The sequence below is a fragment of the Coccinella septempunctata genome, chromosome 2 (assembly GCF_907165205.1).
Source record: "Coccinella septempunctata chromosome 2, icCocSept1.1, whole genome shotgun sequence".
In the NCBI taxonomy this organism is placed as follows: domain Eukaryota; kingdom Metazoa; phylum Arthropoda; class Insecta; order Coleoptera; family Coccinellidae; genus Coccinella; species Coccinella septempunctata.
The window spans coordinates 25,342,561-25,355,142 of NC_058190.1; the positions used below are offsets into that span (position 1 = coordinate 25,342,561).

Genomic DNA, 12,582 nt, shown 5'->3' on the forward strand with positions numbered 1-12,582 from the left:
ATTTGTTATTCGTCTCCAGGAATATCCAATTCAAATATGCTCATGGTCTAGAAGATTTTCATCATAACAATTCAGAGCATAAAACATTTCCTCCATATTCATTTTATGGCGAACACGACAATGACAATATGTTGTTAGTTTCTTACAGAGAATAAGAATCTGCAGAGGAAAATGTCTATTACCTATTCGTAAAACCTACTTGAACCTGAAATCTAATCTAATGTCAGATTTTAAACGTGCAGAAATTTTCTTCTGAAACATTTTTTGATCCAGACTTTTCCCAAGGAGTTATTTCAGTGGATCTTTTAAAATGGGCCATCTTTGAAGTTCTACCATAGAAAAATCCGAAAACAGTTCCCTAGAACTAACTGTGAATATATACAGGGTCTTTCACGAGGAACCTCACCCATATTTATACGGGAAACTACTGAACGTATTTTCATGAAATTCAGCACTTATAAGTATTTCACGATGCTGATGAAATCTAAAATATTTTCAAGGCATGAGCACCTCCGGTTTTTCCGGAAATGACGTCAATTTCCGTTTTTCAAATTAGAACACCATTTTTTTATTGCAGAAATAGATTCCTCAGAAAATTTCAAGTTATTTTGATGTAACATTTTTCAGTTTTGGTTGGAAAATTCTCTCTGAGCGGGAAAATTCGAAAAAAAATCGAAAATAGAGCTCCGCTGAAACAAGAATAACTTCGAGGTTTTTGGGTGAAAAATCTACAGCATGGTTCAAATAACAGTTCCTGAAAATTTCATCTTTTTGGCGTGAAGGGAAAAGAAATAGCTGAAAATTCAAGACGAAAAACAGTTTTTTTTGAATAACTCAGAAAATATCCATTTTAGGGCAAGGGTGTGATGCATACACTCACATTATTTTTTAACGTAGATTCAATATCTGCCATAAAAAAATGGGGTTCTAATTTGAAAAAATTGATTTTTCACGATTTTGTCATCCCTAACTTTGAAAGCGATTTTTTCAACCCCTGTATCATGAATCGTGATTTCGATTTTTAAAGTGGATACACCAATCTTACATCTTGAAAAATCCCAAAAATGAAAATTTTCCATCCAAAAACCTCGAAGTTATTCTTGTTTCAGCGGAGCTCTATTTTCGATTTTTTTTTCGAATTTTCCCGCTCAGAGAGAATTTTCCAACCAAAACTGAAAAATGTTACATCAAAATAACTTGAAATTTTCTAAGGAATCTATTTCTGCAATAAAAAAATGGTGTTCTAATTTGAAAAACGGAAGTTGACGTAATTTCCGGAAAAACCGGAGGTGCTCATGCCTTGAAAATATTTTAGATTTCATCAGCATCGTGAAATACTTATAAGTGCTGAATTTCATGAAAATACGTTCAGTAGTTTCCCGTATAAATATGGGTGAGGTTCCTCGTGAAAGACCCTGTATATCTTTATCCGTTTTCGAGTTACAGAGCGTTTCTGAAAAACAACTTCTTATGGATATTCTCTGACCCAAACTGAATGAAACACGAGTACCAAAAATAAAAAATTTCTTCTGTGCAAGAAGTTATACACTCTTCGTCAGAAGCAATTCTTCCCAAAAAATCGCTATGTGTACTTATTTTTTAGGAACGTCCTATGCGGCTAGAAAGACCCCTAATATATCATTTAGATGTTGGTGCTATGTATCCAAATATTATTTTGACCAATAGACTGCAACCATGCGCCATGGTTAATGAGACAATTTGTGCTGCCTGTGACTTCAATAAACCTAATGCAAAATGTCAGCGAAACATGGCCTGGATGAGTAGAGCTGAGTTTAGTAAGTTGATGTTGAATATATGTATAACATTTTTCCAGATAACTTTTTAACACAATTCAGTGAACTAATTCTTAACATTTTAACTTCAGTGCCAGCTACAAAAAACGAATATCACAGGATACAACAGCAACTAGAAACAGAAAAATTTCCGCCTCTTATACCTGGTGGTCCAAAAAGGGCTTTTCACCAATTATCAAAACAAGAACAAGCCGATTTAGAGAAGAAGAGACTCTTGATCTACTGTAGAAAGGTCTATAAAAAGCAGAAAGTCACCAGAGTGGAGGAAAAAACGACAACTATTTGTCAGAAAGAAAATTCTTTCTATGTTGATACAGTAAGAGCCTTCAGGGACAGAAGGTAATTTTTAGAATATTTTTTTCAAATAAATATTTCAATTTGTTTCAATTTTCAGATATGAATACAAGGGTTTATCAAAAAAAGCGAAAGCAGCTGTTTCGGCAGCTATTAAGGGAGGAAATGCTTCTGAAATTAAATCTGCGAAAAATAGAGAAGTTCTATATGATTCTCTACAGTTGGCCCATAAGTGCATATTGAACTCATTTTATGGATATGTTATGAGAAGAGGGTATTACATTTGTTTATTTAATGTTATTCATTGTAATTTTAATCGTTTCATATTGTTTTCATTAATTTCTCTTCTAATCAATTTTTGCACCTACAAATTCGGAAGAGAGAAATTTCTTGGCGTGAATGAGACGGAAATTTCTAGTTTCAGCGGTAGATGGTGTAGTAAGCATCAAATATTTGAAAACGGTTGAATTTCATTCCCTAGTTCTAGGGGGAAAAATAAAAATCACGGCATAAGATTATATTTCAACAGTTTATTAAAACGAACTCATGTAATGTCATCCAGGGGAGCTGCATATTTATATCCCCACCCTAAGTTAGTACGATAAGGCGTTCTCTGTTCCATCCTCTCCACTTCGGATTGTTTTCATACTTGTCTTATCGATGACTGGCAGCCAAGCGCTGGGTATTACAAGAATTTTCTCTTCTGTTAATATTATTCTTATGTTTGTGTTGTTGGTATTTGATACTGGGTGGAATTGAAAAGTGTCATTTTTCAGACACCTCTCGTATCTCAGTTATCTTTGAACTTATCGAAGAAGTTAAAATTTGCTCTGATAGAATTTTGCTGTAGAATTCATTGACGGAGTTAGTTCTCCTTCTAACACCTTTTATTTTTTGGTTTTGCAGCAAACGGAAAACGTTGTTGTCAAATAAATTAAATATTTCATATTGGGAATTAGAAGTACCAAAACGGCAGTAATATTTCAATAATAATCAGAAACTGCAAATCTCTATCTTTAAAGATAGATTCGGTAGATTCGGGTGACTCGGGTCAGTCCTGTAACTTGGAACAATTACCCCCCTTGCAGATTTCTCTGTTTCTTACCATTTATTAGTGAAGGGACAAACTTATAAGATTGTATAGCGTCTTTTCGGTTAGTTTAATAATTAATTCCTGTTGAGTTTGCTGTGACCAGAGCGTTTCAATTGACAGGAAAAATTAAGAAATTCAGGAGAGTAAAAGCGCGTTTTTTTATGGCCCTTATAATTTCTAGTTTACTGTACATGTGTGATTTTTTTTCTATATACGTGGAATTTTGGGATATTAGATATGATATGAAACAAGGTTGTTTACAAATCAAACGGCAACACGGATCTCATTCATTTATTTTGTTGTTTCATGGGGTGACTTTGGACAATGCCGAATAGATACAAGCGGCTCATTGGCAGCAAGAAATATGCCGATTTTTCGCAGGATATTATTATTTACGTTATTTCCACAGAGAAATCACCAAAGAATGAAAGAAATCAAAGTTCCCTCGTTTTGTTTAGTTTTCTTACATTTGAGTTGCAATATACATATTTACTTTCGCTGAAATAAGGGTTTATCATTTAATTTCCTTACCGAATTTCAACTATACAGGGTGTTTCATGAGTCGTTGGCCATAGCTCAATGGAGAATGCAGGTCATCCTGGCCTTTCAGAAAAAGTCTATTAGTTTCCGAGATACGGGGTGATTCATGAATATTGGCATAAATTTGCGATAGCCATAACTCTGGAATGCAAGGTCCAATTTCGATCAAACTTTATGGGTTTGTTCACTTCAGAAAGCTCTTCCAAACGGTTTATGGAATATTAATATTTTCAGGGCAGTACTCAGAATATCTGGATTTTTCATTCAAGCACCAAAATCTATACTTTTCACATCCCTTACAGAAATTTCGTTAGTACCACGAAAAACTACATAACCCATTCTAAGGAATTCCGTTTTCACTTTGCATGGCACACTTGTCACAAGGGAATAGGAACCGGACGAATTCATATTTTATATCATTTTTTGATTCTGAATTATTTTAAATTCTGTTCAATTCTTCTTCATTTCAAACCCTCAGCACATACTGAGTGTTCGTAAAAAAGTTTAAAAGTATGCCAAGTCGAGCTGTGAATTCTTTTGAAAAAAACATGTTGAATTTAGATACAAATGATGTAAACCCTCTTGAAAAATGTAATCCGTAAGTGTATTTACTTCATAACACTATTAACAACTATTAAAATTTATTCTTCCGAAAAACCTTTTTATTTCCTTTCATAAAACAACAATGAAGGAACCGAACGTATTCATGTTTTATGCCATTTATTCGAAATGCGGTCCTGTTATTATTCATTATCTTCGGTCGTGAATTAAAAATTTTTAAAATTCTGTTCAACTCTTTTTCATTTTAAACCTACTGAGTGTGCGTGAAAAAGTGACAGACACTTCTAACTTCACGGGAGCATTTGCGGCAGAGGATAGAAGAAGCCTGTGCAGAAGTTAAACAAAATCCCGATATGATAAGAAGAGCAATACATAATCTGATTTCAAGAGCTAGGAAATGTGTCGAGATGGAAGAACTCCATTTTGAACATCTCTTATGATAGTACATTTTCATTGTTGAAGAATAAATTTTATGTGTTTTATGAAGCAAATATACTTACGGATTATATCTTCCAAGATGGTTTACATCATTTGTATGTAAATTCAATATGTAATTTCAAAAAAATTCACAGCTCGACCTTACATACTTTTAAACACTTTTTTACGAACACTCAGTATGTGCTGGGGGTTTAAAATGAAGAAGAATTGAACAGAATTTCAAACAATTCAGAATCACGGCAAAGGACAATGAATACTATTACTGAAGGAGTAAAAACAGGACCGCTTTTCGAAAAAATGACATAAACTATGAATTCCTCCGGCTCCTATTCCCTTGTGACAAGTGTGCCATGCAAAGTGGAAATTGGATTTCTTAGAATGAATTATGTAGAGTTTCAGGGCAATAACGAAATTTCTGTAAGGTATGTAAAAAATATAGATTTTGGGGCTTGAATGAAAATTCACGATATTCTGTGTACTGCCCTGAAAATATTGATATTTCATGCGCCGTTTGAAAGAGCATTCTGAAGTGAACAAACCCATAAAATTTGATCAAAATAGGACCTTGCCGTCCAGAGTTATGGCTATCGCAAATTTAGGCCAATATTCATGAATCACCCCGTATCTCCGAAACTAATAGCCTTAGGATTCAAAAAAAGCAAGTTTTCTGAAAGACCTGGATGACCTGCATTCACCATTAGGCTATGGCCAACGACTCATGAAACACCCTGTAAATCACAAATTCTAATTTTTCAAAACTATACACCGTCCCAAGTCACCTATTTCATCTGAGAGTTGGGAAATCAATAGATTATAACTTGTGTCCCAAGCCTCCCGACTCGGTGGGTGACTTGGGACAATCTTATCTTCGGTTCTTTAGTTCCACTTGCATATTCCTTAATAATTTCCTTATTACCTTCAACTCCAGGGCTCGCTGGCATAGTATGGAAATGGCTGGTATTGTATGTTACACAGGGGCACATATTATCATGAGGGCAAGAGAAATCATCGAAAGGGTCGGAAGACCATTAGAACTAGATACCGATGGTATATGGTGTGTACTTCCGGCGTCGTTCCCAGAAAATTTAGTTGTACATACGAACGACGAAAAGAAGAAAAAACTTATAATTTCCTACCCGAATGCTGTCTTAAATTCGATGGTCAAAGAATATTTCACCAACGACCAATACCACGAGTTGGTCAATCCGGAAACAATGGAATATGAATTGAGGGACGAAAATTCGATTTTCTTCGAAGTTGATGGGCCCTATAAAGCCATGGTTCTACCAGCTTCCAAAGAGGAAGGAAAGAAATTGAAAAAACGTTATGCAGTTTTCAATTTTGACGGATCATTGGCTGAATTGAAAGGGTAGGTATAAAAGTGTTCCTATTTTCATTAAATAAACAATGTTCATAACTTCTCACCAGAGAAAGACAATGACCCTGTCAAATCAGAGGTTGTTTTTTTAAATTGTTAATTTCTATAATATTATCTTTTATTTTCGAATTATTCATAACAACACAATCCAATTATTGCTGTTGAACCTCTTTCTCAATCGAAAATAAATATAATGATATAAGTTTTTTGTTCCAACGTAATTGATGATGAGAGTTCCTTTGAAAGTATAGAAAATATACTGAATCTTTATAGTGATGATCAGTTGGTAAACTGATTTAATAAAGATTTTATATACTTTTACTTCAGATTCGAGATAAAAAGAAGAGGAGAATTGCAGCTCATAAAAAATTTTCAATCTTCAGTTTTCGAAGCTTTTCTCAAGGGTGATACTCTAGAGAGCTGCTATGCCTCTGTAGCACAAGTGGCCGATTACTGGTTGGACGTGCTCTTTTCACACGGTAGAAACATGCCGGATAGCGAGCTGTTCGATCTTATTTCTGAAAACAGATCTATGTCGAAGAAACTGGAGGAATATGGGGGGCAAAAAAGTACTTCAATAAGTACTGCCAAAAGATTGGCCGAGTTTCTAGGAGATCAAATGGTGAAAGATGCTGGATTAGCTTGTAAATATATCATTTCGAAGAAGCCTAATGGAGCGCCTGTTACTGAAAGGTGAGTCACATAATCCCTTGGTGGTGAGAAGCAGAATCGTGGAATTATTTCAAATGTACAGGGTGTTTTCAAAGGTGAGGGTTTTTTTTAGACAGAAGGTAGAACTCATCAAAATAAGTCGTTTGACCAAAAATTTTCTATATAAAATATCCAAGATACCTAGAAATTCGACAAAATTTCATTGAATTTCAAGGACGGGATTGTGGAAGGCATCGCAAAAACGAAACAAAACATAAACATATGGCTGGACAATGAATGGTCCAGTACCAAGTTCATCGGATTAGATGCATCAGGTCACTTTTGAGAGAATCATAATTGTTGTATCGTGCAATTTAGGGTGAAAAAAAATGTAGAAAATCGAGGCAGTTTCTTTAAAGTGCTTATGAAAGTTATGTTGAAAAAGTGCTATCATGTTTGCCCAATTCATCCCATTTTAACGACGATTGTTGGAATGTTCGAACAAGAAGATTGTGATGCCCATTGTGAAAAAAATCGTGTATAATTTAGAAGAAGTATTATTCTATTTTTTACACTTATGTCCTAAGAGATAAGTTTTTTTTTCAACGTGACGTGACTTCCCAAGATAACTCGTGACCTGACTGCTGTGTGCCTTTGCGTCGTTTAAGGCCCGGTTGTACAATTCAAATTCGAGTCGAGTTCAACATTGGACCTAGTTTAACCTGTCAAAATAGTACGGAATGGGGAATTCTCCTCGATTTGGGTTATATCACAGCATATGCAAGTTTAAACTGAATAATTATGAGTTTTATTCATGAATTTTTCCAATGCACCTCGGAAACTATTCAAAATCATTCTTCAAATATGAGGTTTTAAAATTTAAATCGCTTCGTTTCTAGTTTACGATTTGGCAACAGCGCCTACTAAAAAATAAAAAGAGCAATGGCTGTTGATTTAGGGCCATCATAAGGCGCGTACTCATTGGCGAGCCTCAACAGCAACCGGCCATAAAAATCCCATAAAATTTTACGACCTTCCTCATTCGTCGCAGACTTCATAGACATCTTTGTCTATCTTATCTAGATAGTGTATTTGTTGTCATTTATTATCAATGCATATTTCAGTCGATGTTGCCAACTTTTGCAATCCACATGAAACGCTTTAAATTTTAAATACCCATTTTAAATTTTCATTTTTAAGTACTTAAAATAATTTTTTTTTTCGGGAAACGGTTGAAATGATTATTTCAAAATGTGACGTTTCAAAGATAGTCCATAAAAAATACATCATTTTCGTCAGAAGGAGTATTTCCTATTGTCAAAGTTGAGCTTGGCTCAAACTTAAACTCAGCTTGAACTTGGAACTGTACAACTGGGCCCCAGTAGACAATGTATAAATTCTTCAGGCACATTTAAGCACAAAATTTTTATCAATTCAACGTGGTTTAAGAATCAAATCATTGTTTACGGAAACGGCCATTAGAGGCTCGTTATGATACAAAAGATCAAGAAAAAATCTCTACCCGTGAATACAGTTATTGGTATGAATTGAAAATGTTACGAAATAAGCTGAAATATTTAACATTAAAGAGTATCTCATTCTTCAAAACCGGTAGGGTTTTTCAAGCTACTCGACACTCACATCGGAAATGAAAAAAGAAAAAATTAAAAAAGAAGGATAAGATTAAAAATTAAATAAAAGTAAATCAAATTGATTCATAATCCCTTTCGAAAATGATTCAGAAACTGTGCGTCATGACCACACCTTGAAGTGTCCATTGTGAAATTCTCTAATTTTCATAGAAATAAATACTCATTTATTGATGGCACAGCATGTTACAGTGAGCTCAATAAAGAGTTCACAGCAAGTGAACCATAAGCTGGATCTGCCATTGCCTTCACAATCCTCCAAATCTGCCTCTTTAGCGCAGACGATAATTTCTTAAATGGAAAAAATTTCTTGAAATATTGATTATATTAACTTCTGGTTAATAATGATTACTTCGAAACATTATTGAGTATTCTACTTACCTTCTCTGAATGAAAGATTGATGAAATTAAATGAATGTGAGCGGAATTTCATGAGATATTGCTCTATTCTACTCCAAAACAACATAAAGTATACTGAACTTAACAGATTTTAATTATTAAGTTCAATAATTATGGATTTTCATTAAGTATCGGCCACATCAATCAAAAATAAACTAAAGTGGTGTATTTCAGGGCAATTCCTCTAGCAATATTCCAAGCTGAAGAGAGTGTTCAAAAACATTACCTTAGGAAATGGCTCAAAGATAGCTCTATAGATACTATTGACATCCGTGATATTTTAGATTGGGGATATTACATAGAACGTTTAGGGGGTGCAATTCAAAAAATCATCACAATTCCGGCAGCTATGCAAGGGGTGAGTAAGAATACCAAAATGAATTCACTATGTGTTGGTACAGAGTGCTTCATGAGTGATGGAAAAGGCTTTTAGTGCAGCGGTGTATAACATTTTGGAGAGTCAGGGTTCGAAATATGCCTTAACTATATACAGGGTGTCCGCGCCATGGGGCAGCGGTCGATTACTCTAATTCTTTTAACTTCACTAAAAAGAGTTTCAAATTAAACTTTCCTCTTTTTAAGTAGAGCATTTTCTAAAATTATTTAGAACTATACAAAGTATTTCGTTTCTACTGCACAGCTATCAACTTCGTTATTTTAAATGAAACACACTATATATTTTTACATTTTTGAATTCCTTGTTAAATTTGAATATAAGTTTGAAAACACAACTATGTCTGAATTCTCAACGGTTGTCGAGAAATTTGACTTTTTATTAATATTTTGACAGTTTGACGTACTGTGTAAGTAAGGATTATAGCTTCGTCCCTATTCTATGTAATTGGTTCAAATTTGGACTGTGTCTAGTCAATAAATGATACACTAAAAATTTTCTTTGTGAATAACCATATTATATACAGGGTCCACGAAATGAATAAATGAAATTCAATGAATGGAACACATACAATTTTCTTTTTAAACAACCATATTATATACAGGGTCCACGAAAACGTAGATCCAATATCAAAACGGAAATTCATCAAAATCAAAATCCCACATTTACCACCTTTAACAAAATCAAAGTTTCCGTGAATATGTCCTAGAATATTTATTTGATTTTCTTCATTACCTGTTACTGTTTTCACACGATTCCGTTTTGGGTTAATGCTTCCACTACGGAGAAAATTGTTTTGATACCTCCTGAACTTTGATTTTGTTAAAGGTGGTAAATGTGGGTTTCTTTCGTTGAAAGTTCTGACTGCCCTTTCTAATATTTTGTTACATTCACCGTAAATGAAGAACATATTTAATACATCACTGTTACTGTAATTCTGATTTTGCATAGTGCCCGATTAATCAAACAAGTATAAATGACAGTTCTCAAAAATGCATTATAAATGAACAGACCAAAGATTATAGAGTAGAAAGATAGGAAACGCCCTCATATCGCTAGTACTAAAAACCGACTACATTTTGGCCAGTGAAAACACATTTGACAATGAGATGGCGCTGAAAACGTATTATCAATACAGAAAAACTGTTTAATAACAGTTTTCTCTTTTATAATTGAGGGGCGCGAAATTCGAATTCTATTCCTTGTATTCAATTTCAATATTGACCTTGTTGAGACCAGAAAACAAACATCCTGAGCGACAAAACAAAAGGATGGTTTTGTTTTGTGACCAGGATGTTAGTTTTCATCTGAACATTTTTTGGAATCGATTGGTATCAATGATATACACTGTTGGATGTGCTAAATTTTTATTTGCAATCTATAAAAAATTCACAAAAATTTGAAATTATGGACAACGAATAGTGCTTCGACTAGGATACAAGAGTACATGGTTATCTGGCTATAGTTACGTGAAAGGTGTTCTTTCTGTGAAAACGTTTCGAATTAATAAACTGAGGTGAATTTTTACAATTTATATCAGAAATTGATATGAACCAATATTCAATTTACCGTCATAGGATACACATTTCCGTTACCTACATATTATTTACAAAATTTTCAGAACCACAATTGAAAAAAACCTTACATAGGTATACAAGCTTTGTATTCAAGCCCGTCAGTATAATTTCTTCATGCTTTTTCATGATTTCTTCATGGTATGGTCTCTTTATGACACAATATATAAATTGATTGACGAATAAACACTCACAGAAGGTTTCATAAAACTTTGACTTTCCAAACAACAATTTGACAGTCACCCAATTCCCAAATCGAAATCCATAAAACTTTTGCATTTCTGAATATATTGAACGCAATTGAGAATCTTTGAATGGACATGTAAAAGTCATAAATTCCCCTAAATAAGCCCTTCATGTAAGGGATGCTTCCTGCATACAACAATTCACGTGGATGAACAGTTCTCAATCGACTTGCAGTAAAATGTTTATTGCACATGGTGTAGTCAGTAGTGTTTGCAGGCCTTTACGCCCTGAAAATTTTATCCACTTCGTAGCACTGAAAACAAAAATCAATGAATGACCGAGTCACATGTTACCAGTTTTAATACTTACATTCCCATTTTCCTCAGTAAAATTCGTTTTATTTGCTCCACAGTTCTTCACCATACAATAATTTTCGAACGATATTCTGAGGTTTTCGCCAAGAAATCCGACAAAAATTTCAATAATCAGCAACTAGAACGGGCTTGAAAAACAAAAGGCGATACGAGGTTGTCTATGGATACGAGAATCAAAACATTCAAAACCGGTTTGATCAAAATGGCCATATGACTCTGACATCTCGCAAAATTTTATATGTCTCTCGAATTGATATTTCAACCAGGGCCTTAAAAACACATTTGAAACACAGAGGGCGCTCACATCACTCTAGTCGCTTCGTTTCCTATCTTTCTACTCTATAATCTTTGGAACAGACATAGCCTTCTTGAAAATTTCTATCCTAATAAATCTATGGTTAGACTAAGAAACCTTGATTTATTCCCGAAATTCGAATTTTATTCAATTACGGCGAAATTACTGATTTTAGAGGCATGGAATGTTGGGGACACTCTAAGTAGTTTTTGACGGGCAATCGATTGGAATTACAAAATTATAGGGTTGCCATTTGAAAAAAGTGAGATTTCATAGTTTTATCGAGGCTCAGTTTGGGGCCCTTTTTCGGACACCCTGTATAATATTTCCTCATAAGTTATACAAGAAACAGTATCAGCGTACTTTCTTTTGTTCTACTTTCGCAAAAAGAAATTCTTATAATGAGGGATTTTGAAGATATGGACACTAATCTGTGACAACCTTTTTTTCAAAAAATTTGATAATCAGGTTATAATTCAAAAACCGCTTGAATGGTTGCACATATCATAAATCAAATCAGTGTAAAATTAAACGAAGAATTCGAATATGTAAAAATATACAGGGTGTTGCATTTGAAATAACGAAGCTACATTCGTTTCCGGTGAAACCGGAAGTAGATTCCGCTTGAAAATATTTTGCAATTAAAGTTCATGTTCTCTAAAACGAAAATCCAAAATCTTGAATCTGTATTACAATTCCTTCCTCGAAAACTTCTAATGAAACACTTAAAAAAATCATGTATAATATGGTTATTTACAAAGAAAATTTTAATTGTTTCAATTATTGACTAGACACAGTCCAAATTTGAATCAATTACATAGAATAGGGACGGAGCTATAATCCTTCATGTAAGTACCTCAAACGGTCAAAATATTAATAAAAAATCAAATTTCTCGAAAACAGTTGAGAATTCAAACATAGTTGTGTTGTCAAACATATATT

At 33.9% G+C, this 12,582-nt stretch overlaps 1 protein-coding gene across 1 annotated transcript in view; it reads left to right on the plus strand.

Moving 5' to 3' along the window:
• LOC123308434 (DNA polymerase epsilon catalytic subunit 1) overlaps positions 1–12,582 on the plus strand; it is a 45,419-nt gene that overhangs the window by 15,089 nt on the left and 17,748 nt on the right. Inside the window, exons 9-14 of the mRNA XM_044891078.1 lie at positions 1,604–1,796; positions 1,886–2,153; positions 2,209–2,382; positions 5,669–6,109; positions 6,446–6,811; positions 8,992–9,175. Coding sequence (XP_044747013.1) covers positions 1,604–1,796; positions 1,886–2,153; positions 2,209–2,382; positions 5,669–6,109; positions 6,446–6,811; positions 8,992–9,175 — 1,626 coding nt within the window. The remainder of the gene's footprint in view (positions 1–1,603; positions 1,797–1,885; positions 2,154–2,208; positions 2,383–5,668; positions 6,110–6,445; positions 6,812–8,991; positions 9,176–12,582) is intronic.